Source organism: Abramis brama, assembly GCF_963993115.1.
Source record: "Abramis brama genome assembly, chromosome: 22".
NCBI classification, from domain to species: domain Eukaryota; kingdom Metazoa; phylum Chordata; class Actinopteri; order Cypriniformes; family Leuciscidae; genus Abramis; species Abramis brama.
In genome coordinates this window covers 5,988,101-6,010,102 of record NC_139984.1, presented here as the reverse complement: position 1 = coordinate 6,010,102, position 22,002 = coordinate 5,988,101, and the positions used below count along the sequence as shown (strand labels likewise).

General features: G+C 37.8%; 2 protein-coding genes across 8 annotated transcripts; both read left to right on the top strand.

Moving 5' to 3' along the window:
* The first annotated feature begins 1,754 nt into the window (after positions 1 to 1,754).
* On the top strand, positions 1,755 to 12,516 carry LOC311072732 (NACHT, LRR and PYD domains-containing protein 12-like). Of its 7 annotated transcripts, none has more exons than XM_084097924.1 (15): positions 1,777 to 1,827; positions 2,093 to 2,155; positions 2,582 to 2,726; positions 2,929 to 3,039; positions 4,853 to 4,957; positions 5,054 to 5,117; positions 5,225 to 5,429; positions 5,518 to 7,312; positions 7,386 to 7,559; positions 7,648 to 7,815; positions 8,195 to 8,368; positions 9,626 to 9,784; positions 10,007 to 10,180; positions 11,243 to 11,413; positions 11,628 to 12,516. In XM_084097924.1, the coding sequence occupies exons 3-15, from the start codon at positions 2,620 to 2,622 to the stop codon at positions 11,785 to 11,787; spliced, it is 3,567 nt and encodes a 1,188-aa protein (XP_083954050.1). In that variant the 5' UTR covers positions 1,777 to 1,827; positions 2,093 to 2,155; positions 2,582 to 2,619; the 3' UTR covers positions 11,788 to 12,516. The 7 variants fall into 7 exon arrangements, with proteins under 7 accessions (XP_083954046.1, XP_083954050.1, XP_083954052.1 ...); XM_084097926.1 differs by having other exon boundaries at positions 1,778 to 1,796; XM_084097923.1 differs by having other exon boundaries at positions 1,780 to 1,796; positions 2,084 to 2,155.
* On the top strand, positions 12,278 to 20,842 carry c1qtnf7 (C1q and TNF related 7). The gene is made up of 3 exons (XM_084097928.1): positions 12,278 to 12,407; positions 17,981 to 18,220; positions 19,002 to 20,842. The coding sequence occupies exons 1-3, from the start codon at positions 12,380 to 12,382 to the stop codon at positions 19,628 to 19,630; spliced, it is 897 nt and encodes a 298-aa protein (XP_083954054.1). The 5' UTR covers positions 12,278 to 12,379; the 3' UTR covers positions 19,631 to 20,842.
* Positions 20,843 to 22,002: the final 1,160 nt, after the last annotated feature.

Here is a 22,002-nt window from a genome sequence, read left to right as displayed (position 1 = left end):
TTGCGACCTATTTTAAGTCTATTGGATAATTTAAATATCTTTATTTTTGCATAGTAACTTATTTGATGTATTGTGTAAAACGCTGGACCCAGATTATGGTCTGAGTGAGTAGCGAAGGTGTTTCTGGGAACTTAAACCCGCAGTCCCTTTTTCCGTGTTCAACACTGTTGCTTCGTACGTGAATGTGTGGGTTTTCGTTGTTGTCGTTTTGAAAAATCATATTTATTTGACTATTTTTGTAGACAGATAACTATTTGATTTAAATTGTATTTTTCTATTTCTGTAGACCTCTGACTGTCACTTGATTTGCCCACGTATTTATGGTTACGTTCACACGCAAAAGGCTGTTTCTTGAATCATCATCATCATCCGTGCAGTTGTGTATGTGTGTGTGTGTGTGTGTGTGTGTGTGTATGAATCTATTTATGTATTATTGCTTAGCACACATGGATTTGATTACTATTTAAGTTGGTGGTGTAGTTTATTTGAAGGAAGGAAGCATTGAGGGTTCTACTATGTTCATGGAAAACACTTGAGACTCTCCCTGGTTAGATGGAGGGGTATCAGCCCTCCCCTCACTGATACTCAGAAACTTGAATATAACACATTTTGAAAGGCTTACTAACCTCGAATCTGTGTTGTGACGTGCAATACTGTTTCTAATGTTTGTATAAAAAAAGTGAGAATTGCAGTGTATACCTTTTTAAATGCAGATTTATTTTTTTCATTGCATATTTTGCAAATTTCTGATTCACAGTGTCATTTTTTACTGTCAGAAAAGATGAAACCCCTTTTTTTCATTGCAACTATTTTTAAATCCAGATATCTTTGTACTGATGTAAATGATTGTAGTTATTTTGGATAGTGTTTTGCTAACAAAAGGAGAAACTTTTTCATGCATATTTCTATTTCTTTTTTGTTTGTTGGTTTGTTTTTGTTTCTTGTTTTTTTTATTTTACTCTAATAGTAGCGAAATATTTGGGATAATTTTTCATATTATATGTCATTAATATTATTTTGTATTTTTATGTGGAAAGATATGAATATATAATTTTATGATGCTAACTGCTAAGATATTATTTCAATTTGGATTATTTTTAAAGCTAAAATCTTTGTAATAATGTTAATGTTCTAGTTTCTAAATCAAGTTTGTGTATAGATTCACACAAGTGGTTTATGAAGTGTTCAGACTGTAATTATTACTGAATGGCTCTTTGATATGCAAACTGAATATCATGTTGTTCCTTATTTTTTGATTTGTTTTGTATTTAAATGGGGTGTTGATTACAATCTTTTTCTTTGGTTTCCTGAATAAAGACCCATTCTGTTCAGACACAAGCCACGTCTCAGCTGCATTCTTTGGCTGAACTATTTGTGGTTTGGTCTGGTTTTTGCCATGTTGTTTGACATTTAGGAAGACATATGGCAGTGGTTGTGATTATTGTACAAAGCACTTTTTATAAAGTCGTTTTGTAAAGATTTCCACACGCAGCTCACGAGAGGAATTGAATTCACGAGCCCTTAGGCGCCCCCTGGAGGACAAAACACTGCCCAACCCGGAAGATTATTTAATTCAATTAATTAATTAATTAAAATTTCATTAATTAAAATTTGATGAAAGAGAAAATGAAAATTACCTGCAATATATATCATGTATATTGGCCAAGACAAGTTCACAACATAACCTCTGATGAATGACCTGACGTTACTGTGCCTGGCTCCGCCCATTAATCATGTAATGTTCAGTCTTGAATGAGAACAGAAACCGAAACTTCAGTCAAAGCGTTTCCTCACAGGTAGGCCTGCCGACGCACAAACACAAACAAGGTAATTAGACTTGTGCAGATAGTTGTACATACCCTCAGAATTTGTTAAACCTGTAAAATAAGATAACAGATTCCCCGATGGCGAAGATAATATTTTTACATTAAGCTTTTCCCGTCTTAAAAAGAGTAAAAATATGACAGGACAGGGTTATTCGTTCGTCGAAAAGTTGTGGGAACTCTGTGAAATTGTGTGTTTGTGTTAAAGATGATGTAAAGGCCATTCAAATTGGTCATGTGGAATTCTGTAAAAATATGAGGTGTTTCAGAAGCTGCTGAATGGCCAAGTGAATAAGAACCAAGATGACCATGACCGTGAAGATCAAATTCAGGTTTATTTACTTCTTTAAATATGCCGTGTGAAATTCAGTTTCCTTCAGTGTTCAAATTTAATGGGAGAAGGAAAAAGGAGAGAGAGAAAAATCTCTATCACCCTCTCTATGTCTCTCATAATTTGGAAAAACAAATAAATAAATAAAACATTTATTCCAGAATGAGAATTAAACACGTCTGGTCATTCTAGTCATCTGCACTAGACATGATTATTGATTAGGAAGTTCTAATGTAATGTTATTATTTTAGTATTATTATTATGTACTTTATGCACTACATAGAAGCCTTTTTTTTTTTTTTTTTTACTTTCAAAAACTCGTCCACATTTAAAAATTTGAACACTGGTGGCAATCATGTTATACACATACTGGTGCAAATGATGCTCAACTGACAGAAAGCACTTTGGGTGTCTTGTGCCACTATAGACTTTAGGACAGAGTAAGGTGGGCTGAAAAACGGCACCATGAGTGAGTCTAGTGAAATCAAAGATAATGTCACAACCAGCCACGAGGACAAAGATGACGGCAGCTTCTCTCCTACCGAACCTCACATGTTCAAAGAATCCGAAAGGTATGTTTTATTTTTATTTTTTATTTGTACTTGCTTATTACTGCATTTTCAACTAGAAAGAAGAAATGTAATATTTTCCATCTTCTCAGTATGTCTTTAATATAATTTGTCAATTTGATTGTTTTATACTAAAGTCTTTTGATTAGAACAGTTATTAAAATGAGCCTTATTCAGTTCCTGTTATTGACTGGTGTTTTTCTAGTGTTGAGGTTCATCAGCAGAAGAGAGTTGCATCTCCAGTGCTTAGCTGTGTTTCTATGAAGAGTAATGCATCAATGGATCCTCCAATTAAATTCCAGCAGGAAGGTCCAAGGTAAAACACATTTACTCAGTGAGACTATACTGGCGCCTTGCCTTGCTGATTTGACTGACAACTTTCTCATCATGAGCCAACATTCAAAATATTTCTTTCCTAGTTTAGTTTGCTAAATGTCTGTACTTAGAGCAGAAAATATAGATGGTTATTCAAAAGCACCATTGTCGATGCTCATTTTTAGTTGTAGGTGAAAATTTTGAAGATCCAGTTCAGATGAAGTGTAATATTTTCTAATAGTAACTCGATTTTAAACCTACATTATTGTTGCAAATTCTAATTTTTCTTATTTTTGTCACTGAGTAATATAATGTAAATATTACTGTTACTGTGCACAGGAAAAAGGAGAGGCGAGGATCTAATTACAGCAAAGTTTATTCAAAAACGCAAACAAAAGATAATCCAAACCAGTAATAGGAAAAAAATAAAATAAAGGAACAAGACAAGTTGCAAAGACAACTACCAACAACAGACTACTGAAACACAGGGGTATACATACACAGGGAAACAAGGGGCTAACAAGGAACAGGTGTGAACAATTAATCACTATGGAAACTAATGAGGGTAACTATAGGCAAATTCCAATCGGAAATTTGAAATCCGATCAGAAACAAGGTTGTGTTGTTGCAAAGTGCCGGATGAGCAGAAAATGACAATATAATGGAGATGACAGAACAGAATAAAGCCGCTCACATCAGCATGGGACACACACACTGGATCTGAACGGTTGCGATACAGTGTGGACAGTCAATCATTTTAGATCATATTCCAATCAAATAAATCCCAATCATAAATAATTGGATTTGGACTGACAGTGTGAACATAGCCAAAATTAAGACGTTTGGAACGCACATGGCAAAGGCAGCAATTAATAAAAGACCACATCATTTAATCATTAGCTTCACCTCGAATGTTACCACTACAAAGCTAGGCAGTGATAACAGGAAGATCTTAGTATTGCTGTTAATATGATACAAATAAAAGTACATTTATAATGGAGTTTTTAAAATATGCTTTACATGTGTTACCGATCAGCTCTTAAATTATAAGTTAAGCATTAAACACATTAGGCATTAAACAATTTTTTTTACCAATGAAACTTTTTTAAACTTAATATGAAATGGGTTATTATAGCCAATATCACAACAAAACAACTTATTCTGTGAATTATTGTGTTTATACGTTAACTCCAACTCTCGCGCCATATCTAGATTTAAAATGAACCGCGAGGACTTGACACCCTTGGTCACATGACCATAAATGATTAAATTACTTCCTTGTAGTGACCATAGCACATTCCCTTCGCTCACAAACTTGTGGAAGGGCCCTTTGTGAAGGGATTCAGTTGTTCACTTTCATTTGGGACGGCACTACAAATGGCGTCCCCTTCCCGAAATGCCCTTCAAGGGTGCAAAAAAGCAGTTTGGAATTGCCCTATGGAAACAAAAAAAGGCAGCTACGGAAATAAAGGCAAACAGGAACTAAACACAGTAAGTTAAACACTGGTACAAGGGGAACAGAAAATACTCAAGTCCATGTATCAAAACCAAGAAACACAGATCAAGAGAACATGTAATAATTACTCACTGACAGAAAAACAAGAATTTGCAAGATGCTTTTAAACTAAACGACTTTCAGTCATTCAAGATGTACATTTTATAAGTATTCATGTTCAGTTAAACCCATGTGTTGTTTGCACTATTCTCTACCATTTGAGCTCCCTTCACACCATGTATGTATGATGACGTTCTTCTCTTTACTTATGAATGAGGCTTTTCAGCCATTAAATCACTGTGTTTTGTTCTGCCAAAAGTCTCCCAGCAGACTGGCTTGGTTCTTCCGCCAACACCCATGTGTCCGTTCAGAGTAACTGGTCAATGGATCCACCAACTAATCTCCATATGGCTGATTCTGTATTGTATGTCTGGTCTTGTTTGTATTCTTTTTTACCCTCATAAATATTCGATCATAATTTTTCTGAATCAAAAAGTTGAATACATTGTTTTTTTCGCAGAGAGCAGCCAGTAGAATTGCACACTCAGTCATCCCGAAAGACACAAATGGCTGCTATTTTGAGGGTTAGCCTTTTTTTCATGTTTTACATCATTCACATTCAAAAGAATAGTATATTGTTGAATAAAATATTGTCTGAATATATTTTTCGTTTTTGTGCATTTTGCCTTAGCAACTTCAACGCAATGTGATCACTTTTGTAAAGAAGGAGCTCAGAAAAATCAACAGCGTTTTGGACTCTGATCTCACAGAGTGTACAGAGAGTCAACCAGAAGGAGAAGAAGATGGTCTTGAAGCCAAAGAAGCAGCAGTCAAAATCACATTGCACATATTGAAGTCTATGAAGGAGCAAAGCCTCTTTGACAAGCTACTTAAATGTTAGTATGTGTATATGAGTAGAACATAGTTATCCATTAAATACAGACAAAGTAACAATTTGATTGTTATCTTCCTTATTGTATTTAGTTCATCAGATTGACGCATATCAGCAAAAGCTTAAATCCAGTTTGAAGAACAGGAGCCAGTGTGTATTTGAAGGTATTGCTAAGCAAGGAAATCCATCCCTACTCAAGAAGATCTACACAGAGCTCTACATCACAGAAGGAGGGAGTGGAGAGGTCAACAATGAGCATGAGGTGAGACAGATTGAGACAGCATCCTGGAAACCAGAGACACAGGAAACACAGATCAAATGTAATGACATCTTTAAAGTCCTACCTGGGCAAAACAAACCCCTCAGAACTGTGCTGACTAAAGGAGTTGCTGGAATCGGAAAAACAGTCTCTGTGCAGAAGTTTGTTCTGGACTGGGCGGAAGGAAAAGCCAATCAGGATGTTCATTTCGTGTTCCCATTGCTTTTTCGGGAGCTTAATTTGGTTGGCAAAGAGGAGTACACTTTGGAGAAACTTGTTAATTTGTTCTTCAGAGAAATTGAGGGATTCAAATTTTCAAACTTTGAGAAATACAAAGTCATATTCATCTTTGATGGTTTGGATGAGTGTCGACTTCCTCTTGATTTTAGGGATAACATAAGGTGCTCTGATACAACTGAAGCCGCCTCAGTGGACGTGCTGCTGACCAACCTCATCAAGGGGAATCTGCTTCCTTCTGCTCTCATCTGGATCACCTCTCGGCCAGCAGCAACCAGTCAGATCCCTCCCGAGTGTGTCGACCAGGTCACAGAAGTCCGAGGGTTCAATGATCCTCAGAAGGCAGAGTATTTCAGGAAAAGAATACCTGATCAGAGTCTGGCCAACCAAATCATCACACACATCAAATCATCAAGAAGTCTGTACATTATGTGTCACATCCCAGTGTTCTGCTGGATTTCAGCCACTGTTCTAGAGAAAATGTTGGGTGACAAAGAGATTTTCCACATCCCCAAGTCTCTGACTGAAATGTACACACACTTCCTGATTTTCCAGACATTACAGATGAAGGATAAGTACAGGGATCTCTCGGATTCACACTTGACCAGAGACAACATTCTGTCACTTGGAAAACTGGCCTTCCAGCAATTGAGGAAAGGTTTTGTGATCTTTTATGAAGAAGACCTGGCAGAGTGTGGCATTGATGTCAAGGATGCCTCACTATACTCAGGACTGTGCACGCAGATCTTCAGAGAGGAGTTTGGCTTATACCAAAGGAAAGTCTATTGTTTCGTGCATCTGAGTTTCCAAGAGTATCTTGCAGCTTTGTTTGTTCACCTTCACTGGTTTACAACTCAAAAGCCCAGCAGCGATGAATTCAATATACCATTCCAAGACACAGACTTCGGAAAGCTCTGCATGGATTCATCTCTGTTTGACCTACATAAGAGTGCTGTAAATCAGGCTCTAGAGTCGAGGAATGGGCACTTTGACCTTTTCCTCCGCTTCCTTCTCGGCCTTTCACAGGAGCACAATGAGACCTTGTTTCGACACCTTTCAGTACAAATTGAACACACCGCACACAGCAGTGAGGACACAGTCAAGTACATAAAGGATAAGCTTGGGACAAGTCTTAGCTCAGAGAGGTCCATCAATCTATTCCACTGCCTTAATGAACTGAACGACCATTCTCTTGTAAAGGAAATCCAAACCTTCCTTCACTCTGGAAGACTTTCAATGGAGGTACTTTCAAATGCGCAGTGGTCAGCTCTGGTCTTTGTGCTGCTCACCAGTGACAAGGGACTGGAGACTTTTGACTTGAGAAAATTCTTCAAATCAGATGATTGTCTTTTGAAGCTTCATCCCGTTGTCAAAGTCTGCCAGACTGCCATGTAAGTGTCATCGACTTTTAAATAAAGGTTCAGTATTGAACACATTTTAAGAAATGTTTTTCATAATTCTTAGATTGTCCTCGTGTAAACTGACAAAGAAAAGCTGTCCAGCTCTGGCTTCTGTTCTTGAGTCCAATCCCAGTGTTCTGAGAGAACTGGACCTGAGTTTCAATGACCTTGAAGACAGAGGGGTGAAAAGTCTCTGCTCTGGGCTGAGGAGTCCACATTGCAAACTAGAGACACTAAAGTACTTTTATGCCTCTATTCTATTAACAGTATTAGAAATCAATACAATTGGTATATGGCTGTCCCTCTAACCTGTATTTTTTTTCTAGATTGGAGTTTTGTGGACTCAGAAGAGACAGCTGTTCAGCCCTTGTTGCTGCTCTTAAGTCAAACCCATCACATCTTAAGGAGCTGGACCTGAGCTGCAATAACATCGGAAATGAGGCCGCAACCTGGCTTGTGGGTTTATTGCCTGACTGTGGGCTGGAGACTCTCAGGTCTTTATTTATTTATTTATTAAAAAAAATTCAGTGACGTTTTGATGAATATTGATATGGCAGTTAACAACTTAGTGAATCTGGCCAAAGGATTTCAACCCCTGAACTCTTTCCGTAATCCTTTAATGAAGTAAACTTATCTTTGAATGGGTTGGAAAATGTAACAAATTTGCTCTTTCCAACCAAACCATGCAGTGCAGACCAATTGGTTGTGCACTAAAAGATACAGAATTACTAAAACCCAGTGGCAACATGGCACAGAGCAGCACATAACTATTTGGCTTCCCAAATTGCTAAAAACCACAAGAACTAGTAGAAAGAGTTGATGACCTCTGACTAATGTTTGCATCTTTCAAGAGCTTTTCAATGTCACTTGCAGACTTTCAAGCTGTGGGATCACAAAGGAGGCCTGTGCTTTCCTCACATCTGCTCTGAGTTCAAAACCATGCCAACTTAAGAAACTGGATCTGAGTGATAACAAACTTTGGGACTTGGGAGTCGGGCTGTTTTCTGGGTTACTTGCAAACCCGAACTGTAACATCGAAGAGTTGAGGTAGGCGTGTTATAATATTATCTCTGTAAAATTTCTTTTCTTTTAAGTTTTTGTACTGTTTAGGTGCCTGGAACAGAAGGTATGTCGTCAACTGTTGTATTTGTTCATTTGTTTAAACAGTATTGTGGTAAAAATGGAACACTATGGAAACAGCTTTTTTCTCCTGTACGCGACGGCGATTCTTCCTGTTGAATAAAGTGTTATATAAATGAGTGTCCTGTCATTCTAAAATACTCCTTTACCTCAGCGTCTGTGAAGTGGAGCAGGACAACGTCCCACCAGTTCTTGTTTAGGATTCTCATCCACATACGACTGGTTTTGGGCATTTTTACTGCGTGATAAATAAACAGCACGGCACAACGGTTCATGTGCTCTTTGTCTTCAAATTATGACCATAAATGGATAAATATTAAGCCTGCTGTTTAAAACAAATAAAGAACCAATGTAGGAGAATGGTTATTATGCGCAAACAGCGGGAAACTCTATATTTGTGCAGTGTGCGCATGTCAAAAAATTAATTCTGATTTAAAGCTTGTGAGATATAAACACACACATCGATCACTTGTTTAGCGTTCATGTAAACACTACATTCAGATTCATCAATCGGAATGAATTCAGTCCGATTAAAACAAAAGTTGTGCATGTAAACATAGCCAATGTTGACTACAAACACAGATTCTCTGTCATGCCGTTCTCTCAATATTTACGATTCTTTGCAGTCTTTAGCCGCTGTCTACAATGCGCTGGATCTTTCGATATTCACCGAAAGTAACTCACTCCCGCTGAATGTTTACTCTTTGAATTCTTGCACCAGAGAACAAAACAAGTCGACACCATAATGACTAAAAGTTTGCTAAGCAGTATTTCCTACTAAAGTAAGGTAGTATTTTACTCTTCAAGCATATCCATAACATAATGGTGGGAGTGGCCTTGGATGGCAACATGTTTTCTCTAGTCAGGTGTTTTCTGATCAAGTTTTATTGAAAGCCCATTTTTCCAGCGGTGAAGTAACCCTTTAAAATCTTTAAAATTTTAAAAATTTTATTTTAAAATTTTAAAATTTTAAAAATTTTATTTTAAAATTTTAAAATTTTAAAATTTTAAAATTTTAAAATTAAAATCTAAATTATAGATATAGTTCAAATTAGAACATATCTGCTGCCATGCTTAGCTACATAATTGCTGTATTTTTGGGCCATGTTTTTGTCAAAAGTAATAATAAAATAAAAAAACAACATATTTTTTCTCTTTTTTCAGATTAGAGAGATGCAATTTTACATTTAGAAGTTGTGGACTCAGTATGGAGCACTCTCGTCTCACAGCTCTAGATCTTTCTGACAATGACGTACAGGATTCTGGGATGAAGCAACTCGCGAACTCACTGAAGAATCCATCCTGTAAACTTCAGAAATTAAGGTTATGCTTCATTTTTCACAGCACTTGATCAGCCCTGTTATCGTATGTGACGTTTTTTTTTTTATAAATGATATTGTCTATAAGTTAATCACCTTGTTGAAACTCATGTACTCATAATAATCGACTACTCAACTGCTAGGCTTTACATGTGATATTTATTGACTATCATAGCATTATACTCTATAACTAGATGACTTGAAAACGTGTTGTCATATTCTGCAGGCTGTCGTGTTGCAGACTGACGGATAAGGGTTTCTCATCTCTGGCTTCAGCTCTGAGATCAAACCCCTTCAGCCTCAAAGAGCTGGATTTGAGCAACAATTTCCCTGGATGCTCTGGAATAATGCAGCTTTTTACAGTCCTTGGAGAAAAGAGCTGCGCTCTCGAAAAGATGTGGTCAGTATTTTCCAAAAGCATTTAAAAACAAAACATGGACCTACCATCTATATGCGGACGACACCCAACTTTACTTGCCTTTGAGGACAAATAGTAGGGACTTGAGTGCAAAACTCTTTAGGTGTCTAGAGGAACTAAAACTTGGATGGATGATAATCTTGTCCAGTTGAATAAACGGAAAACAGAAATTATTTTTGGCCATATAGTTTGTAATAAGACTGTAAATGATAACTTAGGCCCATGGGTTAGTTACCTGCAGGGTCAAGTAAAGAACTTGGGAGTCAACTTTTATTCCTCTGAAGTTCGATAGACAGATAAAAACTGTTGTTTGGAACTGCTTTTTTGTTATCTAAGGGCAATAGCCAAATAAATTCGATTCTCTCAGCTAGTGATTTGGAAAGAGTCATTCATGGTTTTATCTTTTCTCGTTTAGATTATTGTAATTGGGACCTGTCATGGTAATGTTGCACGTCCACCTAGTACAAATGTCACGGCAAGGATGCTTATGAATGCTAAGAAGACTGACCGTGTTACGTCATTGTTATCCTCACTGGGCTGGCTACCAATATAGGATTCATTACAAGATTTTGATATATGTTTTTAAAGCAATCAATGGAATGGCTCCAGAATATTTAGTTGAGCTTATTAAGCCTTATAATTTAAGTTTAATGCCAAGATCCATAAAACAAGCTCCTTTTACAATTCCCAGAGTGCGTCTCGAAGGCTGATCTCACTTTGTTTGTCGCTGGTCCAAGATTATGGAACAACCTGCCCATTAAGATTAGATCTTCCTCAACTTTACATATTTTTAAAGACTGTTTAAAGTCATACCTGTGCTTGCTTGCATTTTGACAGGTTTATATTATTTGCATTGGACAGCACTTTGGAGTTACTGTGAGGCATAAAAGGGGCTCTATAAATACCATAAAAAAGTATAATTGAGAGTAAATTATTTGGAGTAAGTGTTGGAGAGATGAGACTCGATGTTTGCATCAAGGATATCAATTATTAAAAGAAAATACATTTTTGAAGATTATAATTGATCTGTTTTTAATCCTGCAGCCTGGACTCTTGTAAACTCACGCCAGATATGTGTGGGCTAGTGGCTAAAGGTCTAAGCCAAAACTTCAGCCTGAAAGAGTTGAACATGAGCAACAACAGTCTTAAAGATGAAGGTGTTCGGTTGCTCTGTCTTGGACTACAGGAGGGCAGTTGTGCATTGAAGACTTTAAAGTAAGATCAAATAACCATTTACAAAATACCCTAATTTCTGTCTAATTTCATTTCATGTATGTGAACAAACAACAGTAATATAACATTACAACAAAACAAGTACACCCCAAAACAACAACAACCAAAACCAATTTAAATAAATAAAATACTCATTTGAGAGTGCAGGTTCAATGAACAACGTCATGACTTTGTTTCCATATGTTTTCGTTTTTAGGTTATCCAACTGTGCTTTCGGTGACAGCTGCTGTGAATACCTGGCATCAGTTCTCAGTTGTCAGTCCGTATCTGTTAAACTGGACCTTAGCAGAAACAACATCAGCCAGGAGATGGAGCAATTTCTGAGCTCTATATCAAACATCAATCTTTTATTCTAGTGTAGATGCAAGTGTAGTTTCACAGGTCAATTGGAAAGTTTAGGATTTTCAGTACCCTATGTATACTGTAGATATTAATGTAACAGGGGGTGGTGGTGGGGTGGGGGGGGGGGAGTACATGAAAAACAGAAGACAAAAAGTGTTCATGAAATGGAATAGAATGTAAAAAGACTTGCATTGAATTAGAAGACATAATAAAGTGCAAATATGCTGCAGTTTGTGCTTAAGTAATTGTCTCAGCAATACTTCATTGTTCTTTGTGTAGTGAGTGATTGCCGTGGCAAGCGTGACCTCACTAAGGAACTCGAGAGGTGTGTCTCTCATAGTCAGCACATCGGGAAAGCTGAACAATCACTGCAAAGATCTTACAGAGATGCACTCGTTCAGAGAGTTGATAAACAGAGACGGACAGAAGCATGAGGTTCGCTAAAGAGAAGCCAGAGAGAGTACAGATTGTGCCAGACACTATGTGCTGCAGGCATTTGGCTTGTTCATGGATGTACAGAGAGGAAGAAAGAAGAAAATAGGACACAGCTCAAAGTTAGGAGTTCAAAAAGGCCATTAAAGGACATTACTGAAAGACTAAATCAAGATGACGAAAACGATCCTGCAACTTACTGGCAAGTTACTATTTTTGTTGTAGTTGAAAGACATTGTATTTTTGTTTTTGTAATTGATTCTAAGATGTGCATTATAACGTTTCAATAAAAGCTGTGTTTTGATTTATCACCATTTGTTGTGTTGTTAAGAGATGTCAGAAGATTATGTTTTGCTAAGATTAGGTCTCGTTTTTTTCATGTGTTGGAAACGTAAGGAATAGTTCACACAAAAAAGTCATGTTGTTCAAAAACCCATCTGAGACCTTTTTCTTCTGTGAAACACTGAAGAAATGTGTGAGTAACAACTTAGATTAGGGTCTTTTTCCCTCACGCAAATATTGTATAGAGCACAAGTCATATGGATCACTGTTATTTTTTTAAGGTGCTTTCATGGAGTTTGTGCAATTTTAAAGGGGTCATGAACTGCACTGTTTTATCGTTTTATAATGTTTCCTGTGGTGCACTTATAATGTTAGAATGATTTTTCCATCAAAAATGGTCATACTTTTTCAATTCATTTTTCCTACTCTGATTTTAGCCTCTGATTTGAACTGTTTGAAGGGCCGTGTCTGCTGTGAGACTTCAGTGTAAACGCCCACTGCTGACATCTTTGCATATGCAATAAGTACTACATGTGGAACACTCTCGAAAACTTTTAGCACGTTTTTACTATTACAGCTCTCAAGGTTAACTAATCGTGAAAATCTATAGCATTATATTTAGATGGAGGCATTAAAGGTTGCAGTGATGATGAGCATGTAGTCGATCACAGACATGTTGAGTGCATGAATGCAGTGATCTCGTCATTGCAACTCAATTTCTGCACTCTTGCGAGTGCTTAATGCTTAAGAGATTAATTTATTATAACTGGAGTTTTGGCAAGAGTCTGTGGTGTTTGACAGCTCCAGCGATTAAGGGATATATATATATATATATATATATATAATTTAATCATAGTTTAAATAACAGATTATTTTCATCCTACTAAGAGAAACAATGTGAAGATGAACATTTAGTCACTGGTTTGATTTACTGACACATAGTCAAAGAACCTCTGACTGTACATGAATTATTACATATCAGAAATATAAATTGCCGGAATTGCGACTGATTTACCAAAGAATCCTCGGTGAAATAATACCGAATACAAATAAATAATGCTCAGATAAGACATTTACATTGTTGAAAATAAATAACCACATTTCTAGCATGAGATCCTTTGGAAGGTAATGTTATTTTAAATGTAATGATCCTGCATCTTTCTTCTCTCCTCGTCATCTCACTAAAACGCCAGTGGGCGGAGCCAAATCTGCAATGATGAAGTAGATGTTGATTTTCTTCTGCAGAATGTGTTAGATAGGCACATTCCACAAGTCCTTCGCTGGGCTTGGTAACAATTAAAGCTGATTTTGGACCAACAGCATGAGAGCGAGTAAATTATGCCAGAGCTTTACTTTTTGTGTGTGTGTAAAGTGTGTGTGTGTGTGTGTGTGAACGGTTCCTTTAACAGACTATAGTTCTGTGTTTAGACAGAGTTGAGTCTGTCTGTTGTCATAGTAGCAGTGTTTGTATATAATTTCACACTTCAGCTGATCATTACAGATGTTTCATTGCATTCTCAATCACAAATTGGATTTAAAAGCATATAAATGCGCGTTACGGTCCAATCTGCTGTCACAGCTGTGCTTGACTCATCAGACAGCACCAAATGTGTTTCTCCAGTAAAAGTATGAAGTACTCCTTTTCAATTTTACTTAATACTCAAGTACTTTATTTTAATGCCATTAAGTAAAAAGTACTGATTAATGACTTTGTCACACATTGATAACTACTGATAATTATTGATAATTCAAATGTGCAAACAAGTAAAAATAACAAAATATACCATATAGTATAAAAGAGGAAAAACAAAGTGTGTAAATGTGTTGACAGATATAAACTCAATTTAAAAACAGATGTCACATAGGACAAAACGTATTAACATTTTAAAAGAACGCTATGCAAACATGCACATTTTTTAGAAACTACGGCAGAGAAAATGCCTGGTCATGAATTTGTGTTATACAAATCAGTCTGTTTAAGGTTGTGGGTTGGTTTAGTGCTGGAAATCAGGTAATCTCACTATTCAAGTGGCATAATTCAGATAGTCAAAGATAAGCAAAGCAGCATGGATGTAGTCAAACTTTCTCTTGGCCAATACTACAACATGTGCTTGTTTTCATTATCAGATGTCTTTTGCAAATCTTGCAAACCTGAATACTGAAACTACCGAAAATCTGCCACCCAAATATTAAAGGAACAAACCGACTTTTTGGGACTTTAGCTTGGTGTTTGGTGTTTTAAGCCCCCAACGGCGCCTTCCAGGCAGCGAGGGGATGGGTAGGTTTAAGGTTGAGGGTAGGGTTAGCTGCCTCTAAGGAGCCATTGGGGGCTTAAAACACCATCGAGCCTTTAGCTTATTCACTGTATCCCCCAGAGTTAGATAAGTCCATACATACCCTTCTCATCTCTGTGCGTGCCGTAACTCTGTCTGACGCTCCCACCGCTAGCCTAGCTTAGCACAAAGACTGGAGGTAAACAGCTCCAGCTAGCATACTGCTCCCAGTAAGTGACAAAATAACACCAACATTTTCCTATTTACATGTTGTGATTTGTATAGTCACAGCCTGTACAAATAACAAGGTCCATATACGTGTGTATTGACAAGGGAGGATTAGTGGAGTACGAGGGCTGGGAGGAAAGCCCTGCCCACAACCCCACTGCGGTGGATGGGAATGCTATGGCCTTTGGAACAGTTTTTGTATTTTTGGAGGTGTTTGTAGATGCATTACTCCTATTTCTCCAGCATCTACAAACACCTCCAAAAATACAAAAACTGTTCCAAAGGCCATAGCATTCCCATCCACCGGTTGTGGGCAGGGCTTTCCTCCCAGCCCTCGTACTCCACTAATCCTCCCTTGTCAATACACACGTATATGGTCACGCTCCGGGGCAACGACTCCTGTCCTCTCTTCAGGCTTATCGATCACCACAGGCTGAAGTCCACTGGCTCTCGGATCTCCATCGTGCCGGTCGTCGGTGGCGGATGGCTGGTCTCTGGATGTGCAGTGGGGCTGGTATCGTCCTCAGCTGAGACAATGGTGAATGGGGAGTTAACCAGCACCCATGCCACAAATGCAGCGAAGTCTTCCCTTGGACCATCCACTAGAAGGTGTGCTTTGGACCGATCGCTCAATTTGGTGTGATAAAATACACAGAGGTCCGGGTAGTGTGTCTGGCACACAAGCTGGATAAAGTCCCGAGTCTGGTCTTCCAGCAGACGGTCTCCCTGCTCCAAGCACAGCAGGAATGTCCATGACAAAAAAGGAACAAAAAAGGGGAGGGACGGGTGTGCGTGCGTGTTGTGTTGTGTGTGTTTACACAGGGAACACGCATCCACTTTACAGATGAGACAAGACAACAAACTGAACAAAATAGGGAGTACTTAGGCCCCGTTTACACGTACATGGTTATTTTAAAAAACGGAGACATTTCCCTTCGTTTGTGCCCTTCGTTTACACGCAAACGGAGAATTCGACTCTGAAAACGATTCTTTCTAAAAACTCCGGCCAGAGTGGAGATTTTGGAAAACTTCATTTGCACATTTGCATGTAAACTGAGAAAAACTATTCGTTGCTGTTGTTGCTATTTTCGGGATTCTGATTGGCAAACGTGGGCTTGAGCTTCTCGTTACACTGCCACCTACAGGTTTGGCATGCTCTTGACAGCATATATACACAGGTTCGTGTAAATGAACACTTTTCTGAAAACTGACAGGTGTGCACAATGTTATTTTTGAAAACGGAGAGTGCGAAATGTCCGTTTATGAAAATAGCCGGCCACGTGTAAACGTAGCCTTATACAGGAACTAAACGAGGGAACTAATGAGATAATTGATGAACACCAGGTGAACTAAATGACTAATCAAACACAGGAAAACTAGGTCACAGGGGAAACACAATAAAACATAACGTAACTATGACAGTATGATAATAATTGCAGATTTTTTTGTGTGTTTTTTTTGTATTGAACATTGATGGAGCAACAGATTTTGTGTGAAAAAAAACCTTTTTTTTTTCTTCATTTTTAAAATTCTTGTGTATGATGTATGTAATGTATAAGGTGGCAAGATGGGCCTTTTAACCCACAGATACATGGGGCAAAAGGAGTTTATTGTTAAATAATATTAATATGTTTTTAACCATGTCTAAGTTAATACTTGTTCAAACTGTTGATTTATTTACCTTAAACAAAACTGAAAATCATTAATAGACCTTTGTCTCAAAATATATTAAATAATTGTAGTGATTCTTATTTGCTACTTAAATCTTCACCATTTAAAAACAAACAAACATCAATTTAGTGCAGATTCAACTTTGCGCTGCTGTCCAAGATCGCGTCAGGGATCAGACGGATCCCAAAAGCGGATGTTTTGAAAGTGCTGCGGCAAGTTTTTGTGCCATTTAGTGGTTTAGAGGAAAATGAAATCAAAGCTGCCTTTTACCCTACCCAACTTTAGCCCCGTTGTACCCTATATCTTATTTTAAGGATTCTTGGATATCACTGGAAAACAAGACTAAATGAAATTTTTCAGCATTAACATAGAGTAATTTGAAGGTATTTTGCAGCGTTTTGCACTCAAGTTTCTCTGTGATGTTGTAGCTCAGGAATGAGCTGGATCAGAGCCTCAGACCAATTACCATATCATCATTCAGAGAGGTCTATAAAATCACTCCTGCTACATGCCATGCATCTGTCAAAACACACACAGTCCTGCAAGAGTTCAGATTTTATTTGTGCATATTTGTGTATGTACTGTATGAACTCACTGTTTGGGTAATGCATGCCCGTGCACTTCTGAATTTGTTAGGACACATCGTGTGATCTTATTTGTATACTTGGAAGGGATACAGTGAGATGTATAATCAGAATCAATTGCTCATGCAGTTGTTTTCCCACTGAAAGCACGTGCTGAGAAGCTGTGCAGTCTGTTTCTGTCTCTTTCAAGACTGGACTTGCAGTTTTTCCTTTTCAAGAGTCTCAGTATTGTGTTTTCATTTCTATTATTTAGCATGTCCACATGCCTTTGGTAAGTTTCCCCTTAGGATCTGGTATCTCTTTTAGTGCTGTAGGTGTTTAAATTTTATAACATTATGTTTTTTTTTTCCTGATATGATGCAATAAAAAGCAAATAATAATGGTTGATGTACATAACGTATGTACATAACATCTGCATTTTTCTAATTTAATACACTTTTTTTTCAATTACAAATAATATCAGTGTGTGGGTGGTCAGCAGACAATCAAAACAATAAAGTGACCTGTTATGAAGTTCAAAAACAGCATTCATTAAGGGGTCATTAATCATCCTCTTCTACTTCATGTGGGATAGTTTATTATTCTGTAATAGTGACATATCTGAATCCTTATAAAAATATACTGGCTTGGGGACCAGCAGGCTAAAGGAAGAGTTCAGACAAAAATGAAAATTCTTGAGGTGAACAATTTGGTTCATTGTTTTTTTACTCCCTTGCTCTTCTATTTTTCTCACTTAGGTCTAAGGATGTGGACAATGGTGGGTGTGATCTGTCTCTCTCAGTGCATTATGGGACAGCAGCTGGAGGCCAGGTCCAAAGGAGCCCTGCCTCAATTCATTTGCAGCATTCCAGGGATGCCAGGGGCACAAGGAAAGTCTGGCCCCCCTGGGCCTCCTGGGGAGGATGGCCATGTCGGAATCCCTGGAAGAGATGGGAGGGATGGACGGAAGGGAGAAAAGGGAGAAAAAGGAGATCCAGGTAGAGTTCTCATTGAATCCAGTTCTCATTCAATGGTGTCAATGTAGGCAGATCAATAATATTGTTGAATATTAACTGTCCCCAACTAAGCAAGCCAAAAGCCAAAGGCGACGAAGTTGCAAGGAATCAAAACTCCATCAGGCAGCATTACAGGTCAGAAGTCAGAGTGGATCAGAACATTCAGAATATTTATCCAGTTTCATCTGGTTGAAGATCGGAGTCATCACGGAGACGGGTTTGTTGAGGATCAGTGCCAATGGCTGTTGTGTCGATGAGGCCTTCACAGGAGAGTCTAGTTGACACAACCTCTGCTGACACTTCTGGGATGTGTTGTGGTTGTGTCTCGGAGCAGGTCCTCCATCTGATCTGGATACGGCCCGGATCCGGCTGACTACAGTAAACCTCAGGATAAACAGAGAGACTAATATTAGCATAGATGCCATTCTTCTTATGATTTAACGAGTACATTGGTGTTAGTGGAAGTGTTCCTGGTTCTGACTGACCTAATTTATGCAGCCTAATTGATGAGTAGTCATCCAAATCTGCTCCTGGTGAGCTCCTGTCCTGCAGAGTTCAGCTCCAACCCCAATCTAACACACCTGAACCAGCTAATCAAGGTGTTCAGACTTACATGGAAATTGCGGGCAGGTGTGTCGGAGCAGGGTTGGATCTGAAGTCTGCAGGAAGGTAGCCCTCCTGGAGCAGGGTTGGAGATTCCTTATCTAGGGTATGGTTTTACCCCAAAAATTCAGCATCTTTAAGAGGACTGTGTTTGTTTCAGGGCCCAGAGGTCGATTCGGGCCAGTGGGAAAACTTGGAGATCGTGGGGAGAGAGGTTTCATTGGGAAACGTGGACCTGAGGGTGATCCTGGAGATTTAGGGCCTCCTGGTTCTGCAGGACGTCGTGGATATAAGGGTGACAAGGGCCAACGTGGCCCTCAGGGAGAACCAGGTATCTGCAGATGTGGAAGTTTGGTTCCCAAATCTGCTTTCTCAGTAGGCATCACCAGTAGCTACCCCACCGAACAATCCCCTATCAAGTTCAACAAAGTCCTGTTTAATGAAGGTGGCCACTACAACCCCGAGACGGGAAAATTCATCTGTGCATACCCAGGAATATACTACTTCTCTTATGACATAACTCTGGCCGACAAGCATCTGGCCATTGGGCTTGTCCATAACGGAGAGTACCGGATAAAGACTTTTGATGCCAACACCGGAAACCATGACGTAGCGTCTGGGTCAACCGTGATGTTTCTCAACCCAGAGGATGAGGTATGGCTGGAGATCTTCTACAAGGACCAGAACGGCCTGTTTTCTGACCCCGGCTGGGCTGACAGTCTGTTCTCTGGGTTTCTAATTTATGCAGATACAAACTATATGGATACATTGGCGGAAGACTACAAATAGCAGCTACGGTAACATCACTAAATGGTGCTACCTATGTACAGTCCATTCCTGTCTGTGACCCTGTATTGGGTCATGCTGTTATTTTCAGCACCTCATGCCATGAACGTTGCATTTACAGACACTGTTTCAATTGATAAAAAGCAGTTGTTAAGAAAAATAAATAAATAAATAAATAGTACAAACCTCAAGAACTCTGAATTCTGTTCCGTCAGCTGTTTTTGCACGGAAGAAGATCTGACTTGCTGAAAGTCACCATGTATATTGTTGACACGAAATACATTATGGTGAAAATGATGATGTTACCGATTATACAAAGGATGAGATCTTTTTTTGACACTTTATACTTATAATTGATCCGTGTGAAATCACAGTCAATCACACAGTTATGATCACTTAATGTCGCACTTTTTGAACCCAGCAATAAGACTCTAATGCTAATGGTTTCAACTGGGGATTTTACCATTGTTAGGCTGGTTTTTCTTTTCCCACATTTATTGGGAATTAACTTTTCCCATATTTTGTACAGTCTGTATATGGCCCACAGCATATTCAAATTCATATAAATCTCACTTAAAATATTTGTATATATATTTTAAGTGTTGATTATATGTCCAAGTTATTTTTATTAATGTTAATATTTACTCACTAAATATACAAAAAAAAGTTGATGCGAAATATTCATTCCCTTGAATTTGATCAATTTTACCCTTCCCTTTGCGAAGTGTTCATTACACTTGTATATTATAAATGTACAAAGAGTATATATTGTTTAATTTGCTGACCAATACACCATTGCTGAGTCTGACTATAATGACATTGTTTGGCATGTTCAGCTAATGCTACATTATTTATTTGCTATGAATTTACGAGTCAAATAAATCCAAATATTTGAACAGAAACTCCCATGGTTTTATTGTGTCGATGAGTCACTTGTATCTTGAATTCAGTTCAGTTTGTCATGGGAGAGTTCATGTGCTGTCAGAGAAAACAGCTCAACCATCTGGACTGTTCAGAGACCTTGACCTGAACAAAAGGATCTAATGGTGTTAGAGTTATATAATATTTGTTTTGAATATGCTGGAGATAAAAAAAAAAAAAAAAAAAAAAAAAGATTTTTTAAATCTGTTTATAAAAATAATAAATAATCAAACATTTTGTTTCAAGGTTGATTTCAAAGATCACATTTTAATAAATGGGATGATTGGACCAGTGTATCCGGCCTTTAATTCTGCTTATATGTGCATGTTAGTGTGTAATTCTTCTCCATATGACACCGACTAGAAATAGTGGGAAAATGTGTTATGGCCAGACAGATGATTTTGGCATTAAAAAGTTTTATATTTTATATATTACACTAAATATCAGTGTAGGCTACTTTATTACTGCCTGCTCTCTGTAAAACACCCTCTCTGAATTCTGATTACAACTATCTGAACAGGATCAAACAACATAAAGTACAGAATTAGTGAATGTATACTCACCATATTGGTTGGTTTTGCATTCTTTAGGAAAAGATGAAACTTGAACAGCTTTAGAGCATATTTTCTGGAGCAAACAGGAAATACTGTGAATAAGGCCTTATTTCTTCCACTAACGAAATACTTGTTTGCATATTGCAGTCGAATAGTTCTCTTTAGTGGTTTAGTCATCTTAGATTATAATTACAATCTACATTATAATCTTAGATTATATACAGTCCAATAAATAGTTGAAATCAAAACGGGGTGTAACGTTTGTTACTGGAACTGGTCTGTTTCAGAAATAATATCATTTTTAAATAATACATCTATTCTGTGTTTAATTAACATCACTCAGACTATGATTGATGTATGGTTGGTTTTGTTTAAATAATCCCCTCTGGCAGCAGGTCCAGTCACAGAAAAGAAGGAAAAGCCCCGAATCCCTTTTAACACATATCATTAAGACTATTCTTGTTATCATGAGCATCAATCGGTCTGAGATTACTGTACCTTTCATGAATAAAAGTGGAGTATTTTATGTATCATTCAAACACTTTGATACAGAGTAATGCTATATGGGTTGTAATGGTGATGATGAATAACGGTAATGCCAACATGGTAATGAATTCTGTATGGGAGACAGAAATAATACACTGGTTGTAGCGTGTGAGATACTGTAAATGTTGACCTGGTATAATGCAGTGTCGCATTTGTTAATATGTAACCAACTCGGTTGATAGTTGTTTTGTAAAATGGTAAGAAATATGCAGTGTTGTTGTCTATTGTTATTTGGGTTTATGAACAGGGGTGGGAGTCAATAAGCTTGTCTTCTTCCCACTCCTTTTCGAGCTGTAATGTAAATTATTTTGTCTTTTTTTCTCTTTTATTATGTATATATATATATTTCTGTTT